This window comes from Ictidomys tridecemlineatus, chromosome 4 (assembly GCF_052094955.1).
Source record: "Ictidomys tridecemlineatus isolate mIctTri1 chromosome 4, mIctTri1.hap1, whole genome shotgun sequence".
Classification (NCBI taxonomy): Eukaryota; Metazoa; Chordata; class Mammalia; order Rodentia; family Sciuridae; genus Ictidomys; species Ictidomys tridecemlineatus.
Genome location: NC_135480.1, coordinates 201,992,101 through 202,009,670, shown reverse-complemented (window position 1 = coordinate 202,009,670; position 17,570 = coordinate 201,992,101). Strand labels below are relative to the sequence as shown.

General features: G+C 61.1%; 1 protein-coding gene and 1 long non-coding RNA gene across 4 annotated transcripts in view; one reads left to right on the top strand and one right to left on the bottom strand.

The window, feature by feature from the left end:
• Lmx1b (LIM homeobox transcription factor 1 beta) overlaps nucleotides 1-17,570 on the bottom strand; it is a 74,326-nt gene that overhangs the window by 19,703 nt on the left and 37,053 nt on the right. Inside the window, exon 1 of one of the 3 annotated variants that reach the window (XM_078048229.1) lies at nucleotides 11,557-11,970. The exons of the other annotated variants lie outside the window; for them this stretch is intronic. Coding sequence (XP_077904355.1) covers nucleotides 11,557-11,690 — 134 coding nt within the window. The 5' untranslated portion in view covers nucleotides 11,691-11,970. Of the gene's footprint in view, nucleotides 1-11,556; nucleotides 11,971-17,570 lie in introns of those variants that run through there. 3 annotated transcript variants of the gene reach the window in all.
• On the top strand, nucleotides 11,958-16,241 carry LOC120889904 (uncharacterized). Its single transcript, XR_005734114.2, has 3 exons — nucleotides 11,958-12,399; nucleotides 13,087-13,690; nucleotides 13,789-16,241. It is a non-coding gene; the product is annotated as an uncharacterized LOC120889904 (long non-coding RNA).

Genomic DNA, 17,570 nt, shown 5'->3' with positions numbered 1-17,570 from the left:
GGTACAGAGAAGAGCGATTATTGAGGAAGCTGCCAGCGCTAATCGCCCGCAGTCATTTGACAATTAAAAAGCGCCCAGCGTTAACCCTTTCCCGGGGCCGCAGCGGTTCCCTCAGCATTTATCCAGCACCGACTGTACGCACCTATATTCCCATTTGGTATCCGGGGACCCTGCCCCTAGAAACTCAGAGAGGTCCCGTCAACACCCCCATTTTGCAGAGGAGCAAACTGAGGCACGGAGAGGGTCGGTAAGTTGCTCAAGACACCCAGCGTGGGTGTGGGAGAACCGGCTGGCGCACCGGTTGCTATGGCAATCCAGCTGCCGGGTCTTTACGTCCTGCCACGTCCTCGGCTTGGAGCACCTTCCCACTTGCAGGTCCTCCAAAGTCCTCCAAAGCCCAGGGGCACCTCCCCGCCCCCTGTGCAGTGGAATCCCCAAATGCTGATGTGGTGACTGGGGACGGTGGAGGACGGCTGTGCTAAGCAGGGAGACAGACGGGCGGGCGCGCGGGCGGGCGGATTCTGAGGCAGGCTCGGTTACTCCTGATCAGCGCTGGCCAGCGGGCGTGGGGGCAGAGCGAGAGGAGGTCCCTTCCCGGAAAACTGGGCTGAGACGGGAAGAAGGGAGAAAGCTGGGCATGGACCGGGAGTGCGGCAGAGGCCCTGGGCGCGGAGGTCCAGAGATGGAGCATTAACAGGAAGAACGGTGCCAGGGAGGCGCGCGAGCCGCAGCCGCGGGAGCCAGAGGAGCCTGGAGAGGGCAGAAGTCAGCGCAGGGTCCTCAAGCACCCCGGCTCCAGCTTGGGGGTAGGGATTCTGGGAAAGGAACCCAGGGCCTGCCACTGAGCCAGGCCATGCCCCCACCTCCTTTCAAATGTTAATTTAAGACAGGGTCTTGCCAAATTGCTGAGGCTGGCCTCGAACTTGTGATCCTCCTGCCTCAGCCTCTGGGGTCGATGGGATTACAGGTTATTCTAAAATTTTCCATTAAAAACAATTTATTTTCTAATAGGCAGTGCATTCCATAATTTAATATTTAAATGTACAAAAGGATGTTGCCTCTGCTAGACCCGTTTCAAGCCTTCAGGTCTATCTCCTTGGGGGCAACCAAACCTTCCCTAGGAGCCTCCTTCCGAGATGTAAGGTGGACCCAAACGTGTGACCCCCCGCCCCCCTCCCCCACCTGGATTTTCCTTTCAGTAATGCGACCTGGTTGAGGGTTTTGTCCTTTTTTCTTACACCAACACCAGCACACTCTCTAGCTCCGCTCCGCTCCTCCTCCCGGGCTGGGGAGGTGCCGCCTGGGCAGGCCGGGCCTCCTCTCGGCAGCTGCCCACCCTGTAACGCAGGGCAAACCCAAATTTATTTAACCTGCGCCCCATCCATGGCCTTGCGGGCTTTTTAAAGGATTTTTGTCTTGATCTCGAGAGCCCTAGGAAGCCTGGAGTGGCTTGAACGATTTACATTTTTCAAAGCTTGCTGGGGCTCGGGTAGGTGGGGCGCACAGGGGAGCTGCGCTGAGCGGAGGGATCCCGGATCAGTGTCGGGAGGTGAGAGGCGTAGGGGCTCCTGGCTGGGGTGCGAGAGGGGGAGCGGGGAGGGGTGCTAGAGAGGAAGGGAGGCTGTGAACTGCACAGGGTTTGGGGTGGTGGAGGAGCCAGTGGATGCAGGGGGCGTGGCTGTGTGGGGACCCCTTGGAGATGCAGGCAGCGGCCACCCGGGTCCTGCCTCACTGACAGCCAGCGCAGCACCCGGTCACGGCCAGGTCCAGATCTCCCCCAGGTCAGGCTCCGGATGCACCAGAAGAGGATGTGAGCCTGGCTCCCCGCCGCGGGCCCCACCTCTGCCTGACACTGCACAGGGGCCTGCTGCGGGTGGGCCCGACCACCACACACACACACACACACACACACACACACACACACACACACACACACACACACACGCTTCCTCCATCCCAGACCCTGGGCCCTGGGCGGGGCCTGCCAGTGTGCAAATAGCAGCCCTGAGAAAGCCTATTCTTTCGCAAACACTTCCTCAGGGCGCGGGTGGGCGTGGGGTGCAGGGGACTGTGGGCAGTGAGAGGGACACATTCTGCCCCTGGGTCACCACAGCAGACTCCCTTCTCTGACCTGGGCTCCCTGGTGGAGGTGGTGAGGCAGGCTGTCAGTGCCCTGGACCCCGTCAATCTGGTCCTGAGCCACTGTCGCTGACCTAGAGCTAGGGGTGCCCACTCAAGGGGAGCTGGGGTTGAGACAGCCAGGGTGCCCACAGAAGGAGGCAGGGAGCACAGGCAGAGCAGGCAATGAGGGGTTAACAGTCCGCCCACCCCCATCTATCAGCCAGCATCTCCCAAACAGACGGACAGACAAGACAGCTGTCCAAACAGGCCTGTGTACCTGGCCACAGCCACAGAGAGGGGCAGCGCTGTTTACTCTGCTCCCCGCCCCCACCCCTCTCTCTTTCTCTCTGTCACACACACACACACACACACACTCAGAGACGTTTCCATGCAGCCCCCTCCTCCCCTGCCCCCCACCCTTGCAGAGTGAGGGGGCTCCTAAAGGGTCAGGCCCTTGCTCCAGGTCTGGCCTATGGGTCTTCTTGAGCTGGTGGCCAGAATGACTGATGGGACCAGCTGGGTCACAGGGCTCACTCCCAGCCATGTCCCTGAGGCCCTCTCTGCCCAGAATGCAGCTGACCTGGGCTGGGGGCACCTGGGGAAGCCAAGTGCCTGTGGAGTCACATCTCCAAGCACCTTGGGTACACGTCTGCACAGGGCAGTGCTCGGGCTTCCTCGGCGCTTCCTCGCGGCTCCTGGACAGCTCCACCGCCACACCCCAACCCATGCTGGCGCTGACTGCCACCCTCCACCCTGCCTGAGTGGCCTGGGCTCCCTTCTCCCCTCACGACTGTCCGGTACTTGGGCTGTGGTCCTGCTCCTTGTGCAGTGCTCAGGTCTGGCCCTCCTCTGGGACGAGCTGTGCCCAGGGCCTGGTGTGTTAGGTGCCACAAAGCCCAATCCTGGTGCACCATGTCCCCTCCCTTCCTTCATTGGTGGCTGGTCACCCCCGAGGTCCCCCTAGAGATCCTTTCCCTTGGGAGGATTCTTGCAGTGTCAGGCGCTCCCTCCATACCGTGGCTATGGACCTGCCCCAGCATGGCTGTCACCTCCGACCCAGGTCCCGAGGGCCTGCTGTGCCCAGCTCTGGGCTGCGCTGTGCTTTTGTGTCATCTCCCCAATCCTGGAGGAAGGCAGGGGAAGTGTCCTCTCCATTCCCCAGAGGAGCGCTAGGAAGGCCTCATGCCAAGACACACAGTGTCAGAGCCCCCAAGAGGAGACAGCTCTGTGTGACTTGGTAAAGGACTCAAGAGCCCCTTGCTGCTGGGGAGTAGAGTCTCAGCACTGCCCTGGCACATGCAGGCAGTGAGAGGCACATGACTTTGACTAAGTCCCTGACACCATGGGTCTGTGAACCCATCACAGCGGGGCGTCACCTGCCTCACGGCTGACACTGTTGGAAAGGGTTCATGACAAATCACTAACACCCCTACCTACAGCACTTGCCATGATCTTGGTCGGGCTCATTCAGCTGGGATACGTGCAGCCAGGATTCTGTCCCAGGCAGCGTATCCCCCACCAAAGGCCAGGCCCTGGACGGCTCCTCGGCACCCCCACCCAATGTGACATCTTTACGGCACATGCTGTGCCTTCCAAGGCCTGGATGGGCGAGGGGGAGGCAGGACACCTCTCAAGTAACGGATTGTAAATTCCTGGGCCCCAGCTCTCCATCCCTAACAACCTCCTCCCGGGGCTCGCAGCGCCTGTCCCTTCGAAGCCAATTTAAATGAGGGGTCCCAGACCCTGGGCGTAAAGCATTCCAGACTCGGGAGAGGGGCAACTATTGTTTCTCTGGGAAAAAAAATAAAATAAAATAAAATCAACCGGGTCTCTGCAGTTCCTAATCACTCTCACATGTGCGGTTCCCACCACGGACAGCCCTCTACCGAGTTCGAACCCCTTGGGGGCACTAGCTTGCTTCTCCCCAAAATCTGCGACAGAGGCCCCAGGCCCTCATGGCCTGGTGGGAGAAGATAAGGTTGCGGGGGGACTACCATGTCCTGGTCATGCTGGACACTGGCTCTAATTTAACTCACCCACTAGCCTCACACTGGGACTAATCGAAGAGGGTAGGGTTGAGTTCCTTCCTCAAGGTCATGGGCCACTACATGGCCCAGCCAGGATCTCCTCCGACCCAGGCTCACGGGATTTGAACCCCATCCTTCCGACTCCAGAGCAGGAGAGCCCTGCCCTGCACAGTGTGGCTTTTGCATGTGAGGACTGCTCCTAGGAAGGGCCCTGGTCCCAAGAGCCCTGCCCCAGGCAGGTCCCACACAGCCACAGCTGGGGCCTGGGAGCACGGAGGCCGGTTTTTAATAAGGAAGATGAATTTACTTGGAAGCCCGGTCCAGGAGGAGGGGGCAGTGGGGGCTGCCGACCTCAGAGCTCCCTGCCCTTCTGTGGGAGGAGACTGGAGGCCTGGCCAAGTGGCCTCTCACTGGCCGCTGGGGGCCTGGGCTGTGGGGGGCCGCTGCCCCTGGCCTGGAGGGAGCTGGCTCTGCCGGCTGCTCGCTCGTAAGCCCACAGGATATTACAGCGCCTTTGTGTTCCTGGTGACCCAGCTGCTGGTTATTGAAAAATTCCACTGCTCGGCACAGGGCAGGCCCGCTGACCCCGCATCCCGGGACGCGCCTATCTTTCAAAAGATACGGGATTAGAGAGGCAGACCCGACCCCGAGCAAAGCCCGTCTGGGTGTCTGTGTTTCCGTGGCCTCTCGGGATACTGGCTGGAGTGGGCTCTTGGCGCAGGATTTAATTAGTTGGAATCAGCCTGCGATTACTGCGGCGACTATTTACCCAGCCACTCGGCAGTCTGAGCCCTACTCGGAACAAAGATGGGCCCCTCGGCCCGGCTGGCCAGGCCAGGGGCCCCAGCTGAGCCTGGGCCCAGCTGCCGGGCGGGCGGGGAGGGCTGCGGGCCTCTAGGTCTTCTGCTGGAGCACCTCATTTAGCCGATATTTGTGGGTTTTCGCAATGCAAAGCATCTACATGGGGCTTTTAAAAAATTAAAGCATCTCGAGAAATTTATGGCCCATTTCCGAGGGAGGCCCCACCCCCAGCTTGTGGCTCAGCGGCCGTGGCCTGGGAGCTGGGCTTGCTGGGGCGGGATTGAATCCGAGGAGCAATGCCCTGCTCTGGGTGAGTTGGGGGCTCCACCCGGAGGCTACCCTTGTCCCCACTGTGCCGTAGGAGCACCCTCCCCCATCTCCAGGCAACCTTAGTGTGGCAGCTGGCCTGTGCTGGGAGCGGAGTCTGCGCACACGGCTCCTGGCCGCAGCCTATGCCCATTCACACAAGGCTGGGCTCGTGCACCTACTGACCCGGGGTTCTCAGGTCCCCCATGGATAAGCGTAGATGCGCACACTTGTATGGCACAGGCCAGTGGCCTGGGGGTCCCTACCTGTGTCCACCTGCAGGTGCCTGCCGAGGCACACGCGGATGCTGGCACTACATGTGCACATACCTGTGCTCAGGCAGGTCAGCCATGCTCAGCTACCTGTCTGTCCTACTGTGCAACCCATTTGCATATGCCCCCCCACAGCCTGCAAACCCAGTGTGTCTGTACCCATAGGCACACATGCTGTCCATGTGTACCCAGGCACCCTGGCACGTGCCACCTACACCAGGACTATTACAGGCTGCTCCCTGGGCATGCTCTCACAGTCGCACGCCACTGCTGGTGCCTTGGACAAGCGCACACATGGTTCCGACTGTGGGGTTGCCCGCAGCCTCTGCTTCTGTGGACAGTCTCACCTTGGGAGGCTGCAGGGAGGTTTCAGGGGTCTGCCCCTTGGAGTTATGTGAGTGCACTGGGGACAGGATCCTGCCGGCCCAGGTCCCAAGAGGCTGAAGCACAGTCTGGAGACACTCTTGGGAGCTCGATGGATCAGGGCTCTCCCACTGCCAGGCTTGCAGAAAAGCTGCCAGGCCAGGTCCCAAGGCAGGGCTGGGGTCTGGTCGCTGTCAGTTAGGCAGGCCCTGCCCCCAGGTGCTACCACTCCCCTGCCAGGAGCCCTGTCCCCAGCCTCCTCCAGGGCTTCACACCTCACCTGCCTCTACCCTGGGCACTGTGGATCCTGTCCTCTGTGCGTCCTTGGGGGTCATCCTAGGTTCGGGGCAGGGGAGCAGGCTGCCCAAATTCAGAGCGGCCTTAGGCTCTGGTGGGCTACTTTTGTGCCTTGCCCTAGAGCCAAGTGACTCTAGCCCTAGCCCCAGAGCCACATGTCCTCACAAGTGCACAAACACAGTGACACAGCTATAGCACAAGTAAGTCTGTGCACACACACATGTGGACACACAGTCACACATACATAAGGGGGCCAGAGGCCACCTGCTCACACAGAGAAGCACGCAGGTACACGTAAAGGCCCACACAGGCACCTGGAGACACACGGGTGTGCGTTCACACTGAGCACACGGGAGATGCTGACGGCAAGGACTCAGCAGACCCCAGTCACTGAGGTGCTGTGCAAGGGGCAGCACCCAGAGACACCCAGACACCCAGAATGAGGCTCAAAGGCCTGGCCCACCCTACAAGGCTACTGGGTTATTGCTGGTGGGGCAGGAGGCCCTGGGCCAGAGGGCAGTGAGTCACCCTGGGTCCCGGTGCTTGGTGGCCAGGCCAGGGCCCTCTACTTGCCAACTCCCCGGCAACCCCAATCTGCCCCAGTCCCCACACCCAAATCCTGCATCTGTCCTCTTGTCCGCTGGGCCCTGCTCCAGGCCCCACCACCCTCCTCTGTCCCCTGTGGATGGCCCTGGCCTGCTCCTGCCTCTGGCCTCCCACCTTCCCACCTGGCAAGTCTCCCTCTTCCTCGCCCCCACCCCTCCCGCCTCTGTCCTCTCGGCTCAGTGCTCGAGCCAGGGCAGGGCTGGATCCCAGGCCCGCCACAGTCTCTGTGTCCATCTCTAAATGGCCAGCCAGCGTTTGGGGCCCTTCGTGTGACGATCCACAATAGCTGAGCAAAGCTGCGAAGTGCAGCAGCCTCTCCCAACGAGGGGCACTGGGCGCAAGCAGGCGGCTCCCTGGAGCTGCTCTCTCCCGGGGGCTGGGCTGTGGGAGGGGCAGGGGACAGGAGGAGGGTCGGGGTCTCCTGGGTCTGGAGGGTGTGGATTCAACTCCTGCCTCTGTTTGTCTAAGGTGCCGTCGCCTCCAGAGTGCGGGGTCCTGGTCTGTGCGCTGGAGTCCGCCTTCGAGGGCATCTGGTGAAGGCGGAGGACATGGTGAGCGTTGAGCTCGCTAGACACCGACTTCCAGCCCCGTTCCAACCTAACTCAGCTCTGCCTCCTGCCCAGAGGGACCCCAGAGGGACCCTCCCCTGCCTCTGAGGTCCCCGCAGACCTTGGTCTCCTTGAGTCTCTGTCCTGGAGCCCCAGTCAAAAAAGTACCTCCTGGACACGGCTCCCTCTGTCCTCCTCTCCTAACCGGCTGGGACAAAGGTCCCTCATCCCCTCCCCCCGCACACCCCCGCGCACCCCCAACCTCGCTGGCCAGCCACCTGTGGAAAATGTCCATACCCACAGGCACCACGTCCTCACTGGGACTTCCAGGCTCTGGACCCTGGATCACTGGTTCATGGATTGAGTGAAGTGGCCTGTGTTTGTTGAGCAGCTACTATGGGCCAGGTGCAGAACAAGGGGCATCTCAGCCCACATCCCTCCTCAGCTATTTGCCATACCTAGCCGTCCCTTGGTTCTGGAAACTGCACAAAGGTACACGGCCTTGTCTCTCCCCTGGTTCTCCACCTGCTCCTAAAAGGCAGGCCCCCAGGTTTCAGTCCTCTTGTGACTTCGTCATAAAGCCTTCCGACCACTGCCCCCCGTTCTACAGCACCACCCGCCCCCTCTTCCTCCTGGGAACGCAGCCCCTTTGCCCACCTGCCTCCCGGAACACTCTGTGGGTGCCTCAGGGCAGCACGGCCCCCTGTGTCCACACCCGGCTTCTGTCAGGCAGCACAGATGCACAAAGGCACACACACCAGGACGCCCGCTGACGGCGTGGGTGTGACAGCAAGGCCCTGGCCACAGCCCAGGCTGTCAGAGGGGGAAATGGGCTCATAAATCAGAGCTCACCCATTCCCTGGAGCGCTACGCTGTGGCCACAGGAACAAGGCGTGCACTGGAGCAGGCTGTGGCCTCAGTGCCGCTGAGCACTGAGCAGAGGACAGGCTGGAGGGAATGGGGTCCTCAGCATGGAAAAAGCAAAACAAAGCAAAACTAAACACCGGTGTGCGCAGAACGGCTCCAGGAACCACGCGTCAGGAGAGGCCTGGACCCGCAGCCCCGTCGCCCACTCTGGGGAGGCGCGGGACAAGGTCTGTCACGGGCTTCCCTTACTTCTGCTTCGTCTGAGCTTATTTCACAATGAGCAAGACGACTTTATAACACCAGAAGAAACAATGTGAGAACTACTAAAAAGAGGGACATATCAAGAAGAAAGAAAGCGACCCATTGGTCGTTTCCACCTTAGCTCATTCATCTCCCTCCAACCAGCTTTTCTGGAAGGGACACCACCGTCCTTCCAAGCTGAGGTCCAGGACCTGGGAGCCCTCGTCACCCTCTTCCCCTCTCGGCCCACCATGCGGCCCTCCTGCAGGCGCTTGCCCTGGCACCACCGCCAGGCCTGGCTGGCCTCCTGGTCCCTGGGAATGACAATCCAGCACAACTCACAGCCACAGGGCAGAGCGGCCGATTCCTCTGAGCGGCCCCCGGAGTCTCGGGCTGCAGCTCCTTCCAGTGTCTCCTGTGCATGGAGCCTCGCAGGGCTCCCAGCACAAAGGCCTGCCAGCCAGGCCGCTGTCTATCTCCTCTGCAGTGACTTCTTCCTCCTTCCCTCCGTTTTCTTTTGGGGGGACTGGGACGGGGTCCGGGGCCTCAAGCGTGCTCCGCCACCCAGCTGTAGCCCACTCCCGCAGGTCCTTCCTCTGCCTCCATTTCCACCCTGGTCCCTCTCGCTGCCGCCTCTGCCTCTTTCTGGACAGGGATCCAGGGTCCAGCCGCCCAGGCGCGTTCTCCCTGAGCTGGCCCCGCACCTCACCTAGCCAGCCTCTCCCCAGCTCAGCTCCTCCGGGCCCTGCGCTTTGCCCTGGCCATCCCCTCTTCCTGCCCTTCTCGGCCAATTCCCCCGTCCGCCTACTGCCTCCAGAGAGCGCTGGCCCCTGGGAGGTGGGAGCTGAGCAACAGACCTGGGTTCAGGCCCAGCCACTGCCTCTCATCAAGCCTCAAACCTCAGTTTTCCCATCTGTAAAATAGGGTGGAACAGTGGCTACCAGCAGGATGTCACTGGGACTGCTGAGACCAGCAGGATGTCACTGGGACTGCTGAGATGTGGCACGGTGCCTCTGCCTGGCACCAGCGCATCGTGCCCTATGGTGCTGGCTGGGACGCAGGGTCTCTCCTCCCATATTTGTCTCGCCGCACACACGGCCTCTCCTTGCCGGCCGCCTTCTGTGCTTTGGTCGGCATTTGCATTCACCCCGGAGACAATGGTGCAGCCCTCAGGGAGTGCCCAAGCCCCCCTTGTTCATGCCGGGGACACAGCTGAGATGCCGGAGGCTGGCATGGCCAGCCCCACTGAGAGGCGGGCTACCCAGTGGCTGGTGGGGGGCAGCTGGTGCCTGCTCTGCTCAAAGGCCAGCAATTCTCCACGGCTGGTGAGGGGCGACTGGGGTGTCCCGCAGGCCTCCTCCTCCAGAGCACACGTCACCCAGGGGCGGGGGGGATCAGAGACCTTGCAGCACAGCACAGGGAGCATGGGAGGGGCCTTTGTTTCCCTGGCAAGAAGGGCCGCTTCCAGTCCCCAGGCGCCCTCCCAGAGCAGCCCTGCTGACGCTGTCACTGACAGGCGGCCACGGAGCCCCGGCCAGGCAGGCCTTTTCTCCAGCGCTCAGTAGATACTCAATGCTGCATTAAAGCAATAAATAGTCATTTTAAGGAAACCGAGACTCAATTTAGCCAGCAGAGTCAGGAGCAGTGGTTGGCAGGGCTGTGGAATGCCACCGCATAGCTGCAGCCCCACCCCCGCCCCCAGGGCCCAGCTCAAGGGGGCCTGACTGTGGGCTGTGCCAGCCTGCACCCCTCCTCCCGAATCAGGGTGCTAGGAGCGGCTCAGCAGGTGGCTTGGGGAGCTGGGAGAAGCTAGGGAGGTGCCAGGGTTTGGGGACACCTCTCCTCCTCACGACAAAGACAACACCAGCAGGGAGAAGGTGTCCCAGTGGGACTTGCTGATCCAGCTGGGTGCTGGGCACGGTCAGGCTCACTTTATTGAGTGCTTCATCCCCTCAAACGAGTTGGACACCTTTATCCCCATTTTGCAGGTAGAGGGACTGAGGATTGGGGAGGCGGGTGGCTTTGGTCAAGGTCAGGAAGGACTTGCACGATTCCCATATTGATGAAGCACCTAGAACGGCCCGTGCTGTCTCAGGGGCATGTCCCTCCCCTGCAGACAGGGTGGACAAGTGTAGAGGTCGCCCCTCTCGGCCCCCTGCCCCTCTGGGCCTGCCCATCTGATGGGCAGGGGCCTGGGCCAGGCAGGGCGGGAACGGGGCCTCTGACTCTGGGCCTGCAGAGTTATGCAGGCAAAACAAACAAGGCCCCTCTGTGAAGGGCCCGGGGATTTGTGCTCATCGCCATGGAAACCACACAGAGCGTGGTGGGAGGGGAGGGTGGCTTTTGGCTCCCTTTACAGATGTGAGACCCCCACAGCCTCAGACCTGGGGCTGGCCGTGGGTGGCCTGGAGGCTGCGGGGGCAGGGGTGGCTGGACAGGCATCTTCCTCTCCCTGGCGTCCCCTGGGCTCTGTGGGTGCAGCTGGCACAGGACAGCGGAGGAGCCCTGTCGGTCCACGTGCCAAGAGTGTCAGGCAGAGATAAGAGCAGCAGCCCCACCCGCCCGGCTAAAAATAGCCCCAACATGCAGAGAGGAGGGGCTTCCCCAAAGAGGCCTGGCTGCTGCCCCACCTGGTGGGTGGCCTGGTCCAGGAAGAGCCCATTTCCCAGGCACTGCAACCAAGGCCAAGAACAGGGCCAGGCTCCCGAGCACTGTCTCAGAAAAGGCACCCAGGACTGCCGCGCGCCGGCCTCGTGCCAGGTGGGGCCTGGAAAGTGCCCTGCAAGCCTGGGTTCACCCAAAAGAAACCAAGGTGCCGGGGACGGTAACAACAGCTGCGGTCAGCGAGGCTCGTCGCACACCCACTGCGCGCCAGGCCCCACTCTAGACACCTCCCTGGGCCATCTCACTTTAGAGATGAGGGAGGAATTCTTTGTATTCCTATTTTACAGATGGGACTCGCAGAGCTCAAGTCCCTTGCCAAAGTCACTCCACTCTGTGGAAGTGGCTGAGCTGGGATTTGAATCCAAGTCTCTCTGACCACAGAGTTCTTAAAGCTTAGGTTATTTTGCTGAGGCTGATAAGGCTTGGAGAGGGACATTCACTTACCCCAGGTCACACAGCAAGAGCCAGGACTGGAACCCAGGGTTTTCTGACTTCAGTCTAGGCCCCTCTCTAGGTCCCAAGTACGGAACCATGGCCAAGGCCATCCTCCTGGCCAGCAGCATTTGGATCACATACATTCTTCCTCTGCCCCCGTCTCCCTGGTATCTACTGGGTACCGTCTGAGCCAAGGGCGCAAGCCTTTCTGCCTGCCCAGAGTGGCTCAGCCCCACCTGGAGGCAGCCCAGGCCAGGGCCCCGGGGCTGCCCTGTCTAGACACTTTTCGAAACTCGGCAGCAGCGGCCGTTCTCATGGGTCTGGCCTGACTGGGCCCAGCAACAATGGGCCCTCTGTGCCCAGCCCGGGGCCTGCTCCAACAGGCCACCCCCCGGCTTCCAGCCCAGCCCCACACACTTCCGCCCTCACCTCCCTGGCCCGTGTGCCCACCCTGGGAGCAGGCACCCTTCCTCCTGCGGGCAGGGCGTGGGAGTGCAAGGGGCCAGGCCAGGGAACTAACTGGTTCTGCAGAATTCCCAGGGCTGTGCAGGCCGGGCTGGAAGCCAGGAGGTCTCCGAGCAGGAACCAGTCCCCACCGCCACCCTCAGGGAAAGAGGATCCGGGCCCCACTTTACAGGAGAGGAAGCGGAGGTTCCAAGGAAGCTCCCTGGCAAGGGTCACTGGGACCCGTGCATCAAGGATGTTCCTGGGCAGTGATGTGACGGTCACTGTATCGCTGCGGCTGCCGGCAGCCCAGCAGGCCCACGCACCAGGCCCCTCTTGACCACAGCCTGCCAACGCCTGGAATGGGTTCATCCCACTTGTGCGGAGGAGAGGACGGAGCCGAGAGAGGTAAGGACCCTTGCGTGAGGCCACACAGCTGGTAACTGGCAGGGCCGGGGCTGGCAAGCACCTGGGTCAGTCAGGTCCTGGTCATTCTTTAACCCGAAGGGTGCTGGGGTCAGAGCTGTGGGCAGGGGCGGGGGCTTGCTGCCCCGCAGGTGTCCTCAGTGCCCGGTGGGCCTGGTGCTGGGAGGGAGGCCCTTTCCCGCCGCTCCGCCTCCACAATCCCCGCATTGTTGATTCATTAGTCAATTTCCCTGGAAGCACCAGCTGTTCCGAGGGTGGGGGGGATGACTGATGGCTGGGGCTGGGGCTGCAGGGACCACTGGGCCGGGGGCGCTGGGGGCCCGCCTGGGTGGGGCAGAGGTCAGGCCTGGCCAGGTGTCCTCTGCATTGACCACACCTTGCAGGGAGCCCTGAGGGCCTGGAGGATGGTGTGGGCAGGTCCAGACCCTCCCACTAGGGCCTGGTATTCCCAGGTGCCACGGCCCCACCACAGGCTGCAGAGGAGCAGGCGGGGCCCCCAGAGCCCCAGGCTCCTGGCTCGGGCAAGCCCAGCTGAGCTGGGGCAGTTGCAGGGAGGGGGGCCACCCGTCCAGGGCTCCTCTGAGGCCTTCCCACCATGGCTCCGGGGCTAGCCCATTAAACCTGCTCCGCTGCCCAATAAACAGACAGCGACCATGTGCTTCCGCTCAGCCTCAGTGCCCCCTGCATGGTGGCCTCCGCCTGCCGACCGACCAGAGCAGCTGCCTGAAGCGGCCAGCCCGCCCCACCCGGCTGCTGCCCAGCCCCACTGCTCAGTGCTGAAGGAGCTACTGGGCAGAAGCCAGCTGGACCTTGGAGGTGGCCTGCGTGGGGCGTGTCCTGGGTGGGGCGCCCCCTGCCCCCTGGTCCAGCCCACCTCTTAGTTGAGACGCTGCTTTTGCAGAGACAGTTCCAGGAGGACCCGCACTGTCACGGGCTGTTGTTGGGCCTCTCCAGTCCCTGCTGTGTGTCCTCTCAGGGCACCTCTCAAAGGGTCCTGTCACCACCTGTTGCATGTCTGCATCCCTGTCCCACCCAAGAGCCTCAGCAGACATCGACTCCCACCGTCTGGGTGCAGGGCGGCTCGGTCCCCGAGCTGCTCAGTGACTCCTAGTTGTTAGAGGCGGGAAGAGTTGAGACCCACGTGTCCGAGCTGGCCTCTGCAGCCCCCTGACCCACTGCGTTTCCAGCCCTTCTCTGGGCTATGACACAAGTGCTCTGTGAACGTCGACCCTCATGGTGATCCAGTTTACAGATGAGGAAACCAAGGCACAGAGTAAGTTAAGTGACTTGCCCAAAGTTTCACAGGAGTCAGGCTGGAGTCAGACTCCAAGCCACTGGCCCCAGCATGGCGATTCTCTGTCCTGTTCACAGGGGCATCAGGAGTCCCTTCCTGGGCAGCTCCAAGCAGCTCTACACCGACCATAGGAAGCTCTCACTGGCCCCACCTCTTAGGCCAGGGGAGACACTCACAGAGCACAACCTCTGAGGCCAGAGGGGACAGCCCCAGAGGGGACAGTCTCCAGGGGCAGCGTGCACACTCTCACACAGAACACTCTTTGAAGCTAAGCCAGCGTCTGCAGCCAGAAGAGCAGCGAGGACCTGCCCTGCTCTGTGTGGAAGAGGCTGGACAGGCTGGGGCCAGCCCTGCTGGGGTGGGGGGTGGGTGCCTATGGGGCTGGCCCAGGCCTGGCCCAGCTGGGGCTCAGGAGGGCCTCCTGGGGACAGCGTGAAATTGCCATTCTCTGCTCAAAGGCTGCTGCTGGAGGGAGCCTTCCCGGCCCAGCTGGAGGAGGGTCAGCGGGTGCCCCTGGACACGTCCCGCCCAGGCCCAGGGTGCTCCTCACCACCTGCCCAGCACTGGTGGCCAGGACAGGAACCAGACGGGCCTGGGGCAAGGACTGCCTGAAGCTGTCATGTTCTGTAGGGGCAGGGGGTCCATTCATGCCTGTGACAGGGCCCTTCTGGGGCCAGACAAAAGACACTGGCTCCCGGCAACAGACAGTAAGAACCGTGGTGCGCCGTCTGCGTGTTTGCATGACTCCGCGCACACATGACAGAGGCGGCGGCAGGCCCAGTCACCACACGGCGGCCCTGGGCCCGGGAGCGCGCCCGCTCTGGCTCCTGACAGGTCCTGTGGCCTGCACCCAGGGGCTGGCCTGCCCACCCATTTGGGGCCTTTGGGTGCCTCCAGCTCCCAGACCCAACTTCTCACCCCAGCCGGAAGTCCTCCTCCCTCCCTTCCTGCCAAGCCGGGCCTGACAGGGCAGGGGGCTCTCCAAATTTGGATGCCCGGCCCCTCCTGCTACAATTAATGCAAATGACTTTCCCAGGTTTGGGCTTGATAATTTGATTATTTGTTCAGCATTTATCTTAAGCAAAGTGGATGTCAAATAACTGGAAACTAATGTGGTAAAAACCATTTATAAAGCTGCCTCGTCGGGGGCCCTCCCCTAACCGTTTATGACAAGGTAATAATGCTGCCGCGTGCGTCCGCCTGACTTTAAATTGGTTACTTAGCGGCATGATGGATGAGGGGCGAGGCCTCCTTCTTCTGAGGAGAGCTCCTGATTTCTGATCTCATTTTTGAGGATAATGAATTATATCTAATTAGTCCTTCCCAAATCTAATCAGGAGGTGGGAATCTGGACAGCGGGGAGGGGCTAGCCGGCGGCGGGGAGGGCAGGGGTCAGCAGGCCGAATCGGAGGCGAGGTGGCTTCTAGCCCCCTCCCACACCCTGGCCCAAGGATCCTCCTCCCGGCTCCTGTCCCCCAAGCCCCAGGCCTGGCATTTGCAGCCTCACCCCTCCCGACCCCTGACTTGGTGGTCCCCTCTTGGGGACTCTGTGACCTCGGCACTGGGTGAGACTCTCCGTTGGGCTGTCAGGGCTCCTCTTTGGCCCCTCTTCTGTGATTTCTTCCTTTCACTGTTAGTTTCCCTGAGTAAACACCCAAGGCCTCTGGTTCAGTCCTTCTGTGGAATCTCTGATCACCGGCTGCCAGCCCTCCTGAGTCCTGACTGCTAGTGAAAACGGCACCCCTTCTGGGCGGACAGACACCTGTGCTGGGGAGGAAGATGGGTTCCCACTGCCCTCCTGGATGCTCTTGTGCAGTGAGCAACCTACACGACAGCACAGACAAAAGTCGTGTAGGTTGAGGTGGCTTCACAAAACCAGCAGCCTCCTGAGGTTCCCGTACTTATCTTTGCATGTTCTATGCTTAGTAGAGTGACCGACACAGGGTGCGCCCTCGCTGATTGCTTGCCGAATGCCTGCCCGATTGAATGGATCAGTGTTTCAAGATCCTCACTTCTAAGACTCTGGCCCAAGGCATCTATGTCCAGGTCCCTGTGGGGTGACAAGAGCTCCACAGTGAGAATGCCTGGCCACCTCTCTGACACACTTCTGAATCCACAGCCCAAGAGTCCCCTTCTCCACTGATCCTGGCCCAGATGCCTGGAGCCCCTGCTTCCATGGATAAGGTGACCCTGGCCGTGCGCCACAGCGGGTCACTGTGGGGGAGCCCTGCCCGGCATAAGCGGAATTCTGTGTGCCCAGAATGGATCCTCTCGTCAGACTCCCACGTGAGCCTTGTTTGGTGCATTTTCTGTGCCATGTGGCCCAGGTGCCGGGACTGGGAGGACACTCCCCATCACTCACATGCCACCATGCTTGTGTCCCCTGGTCTCATGACTTTCCTTCCTGACCTGGTCTCAGGTTCACTCTGCGGAGCTGGTGATGTCTGCCTTGGCAGAAAGACTGTTGCTTCTCACCAGCCTGGGGGTGCTTTTACTTTGCCCATTTCCCACTCCACTTAAAAAAAAACAAACCTCAGAACAAAACAATTAAATACTCAGAATACTGCACACACACTGCTGCTGCAGAGGTGGCCCTGGGCTTGGGTGAGGGGGCAGGAGGTGGCCGTGCCTCCTCCCCACTGTGCCATCCCCTTTCCTGGGTGATGATCAGATCCGGGTGGAGGGAGGTGCAGGGTGCAGAACACAACACCCCCGGGCCTGGCCACGGAGTGTCAGGTGGGAAGGCCTGGGGCCTCTCCAACTCTGCTTCTGCACAGGAGGCCACTCTGCCCCGGGGGACATTTGGCAATACCTGGAAGCATCTTTGGGGGATGTGGGTGGGGGCAGCAGGTAGTGCTGGACACTGCTGGAATTCTTGATGTCCACAACAAGGTGACCCCACCCACTTCACCCTCCTGCAGCAGGACTGTGAGGGCGCAGCACCATCCTGCAGAAGGCCCTGGTCTGAGGAGGCCCAGATGCCATCTTCTAGTGGGGCTCCTCCAACTACCTGCCCCTGGGTCCGGGTGCTCCTTGGAGCACCTCTTCCCGCACTGGGCCCCGAGCTGCCTTCTCCAAGCAGCCTCAGAAGCCCTGAGCCCGGGGAGATGGCCTCTGAGGACCTTCTTCAATATTTCACTTCATCAAAGGCTTAACGAGAGCCTCGGATGGGCAGGCACCAGCCAAGCCCGGGGATTTGACACCTGCCCGTTTTCCTTTCTCATATAAGACACCTGCAAAAAATAAATTGGGTAACAGGAAAAACAAAACAAAAGTCTCCCAATGCACTCATCAGCCTCCTGCGGCCAGACAATGAGTTCCTGACCTCATCCTATTTCCCTTCTGTCCTGGCTGCTAGGAGGCTCACGGCTCCACTTAATCCTCTATCTTCATGAGATATTAGCCCGGGTATTTGATTTACTTCCCCTGCATGCTCTAGGGATTTGATCCCGGTGCTTTTAAGAAGCTGACCGGCTCTCTGCCCCTCTTGGAAGCTGCCGCCCACCCTGGCTCTTAGGAAGTAGCAGGTGTGCTTCACACGAAGGGACCCCCAGCCTCCAGCCAGCAGCCCTCAGCCAGGATGCTGTGCAGCACGTCTCCAAAGCACCAAAATCCACCGAGTGGCAGGCTGTCAGAGGGAGAATTTGGGGCTGGGGGAGGCTCCGTAGCAGAGGGCTTGCTAGCATGTGCGAGGTTCCGCCCACACCACACACGTGGACCAAATGGTGGCTGATATCCTGTGGATCACGTGTCCAATCCGGCAGCAGCGTCACGTCCTGTTCTGGTCTAGGGCTGGAGAATGCTCTGCCCAGGCCCGCTCGCCCGCTCCATGTGGGTTTTCTGAGCCTTGCCACATACC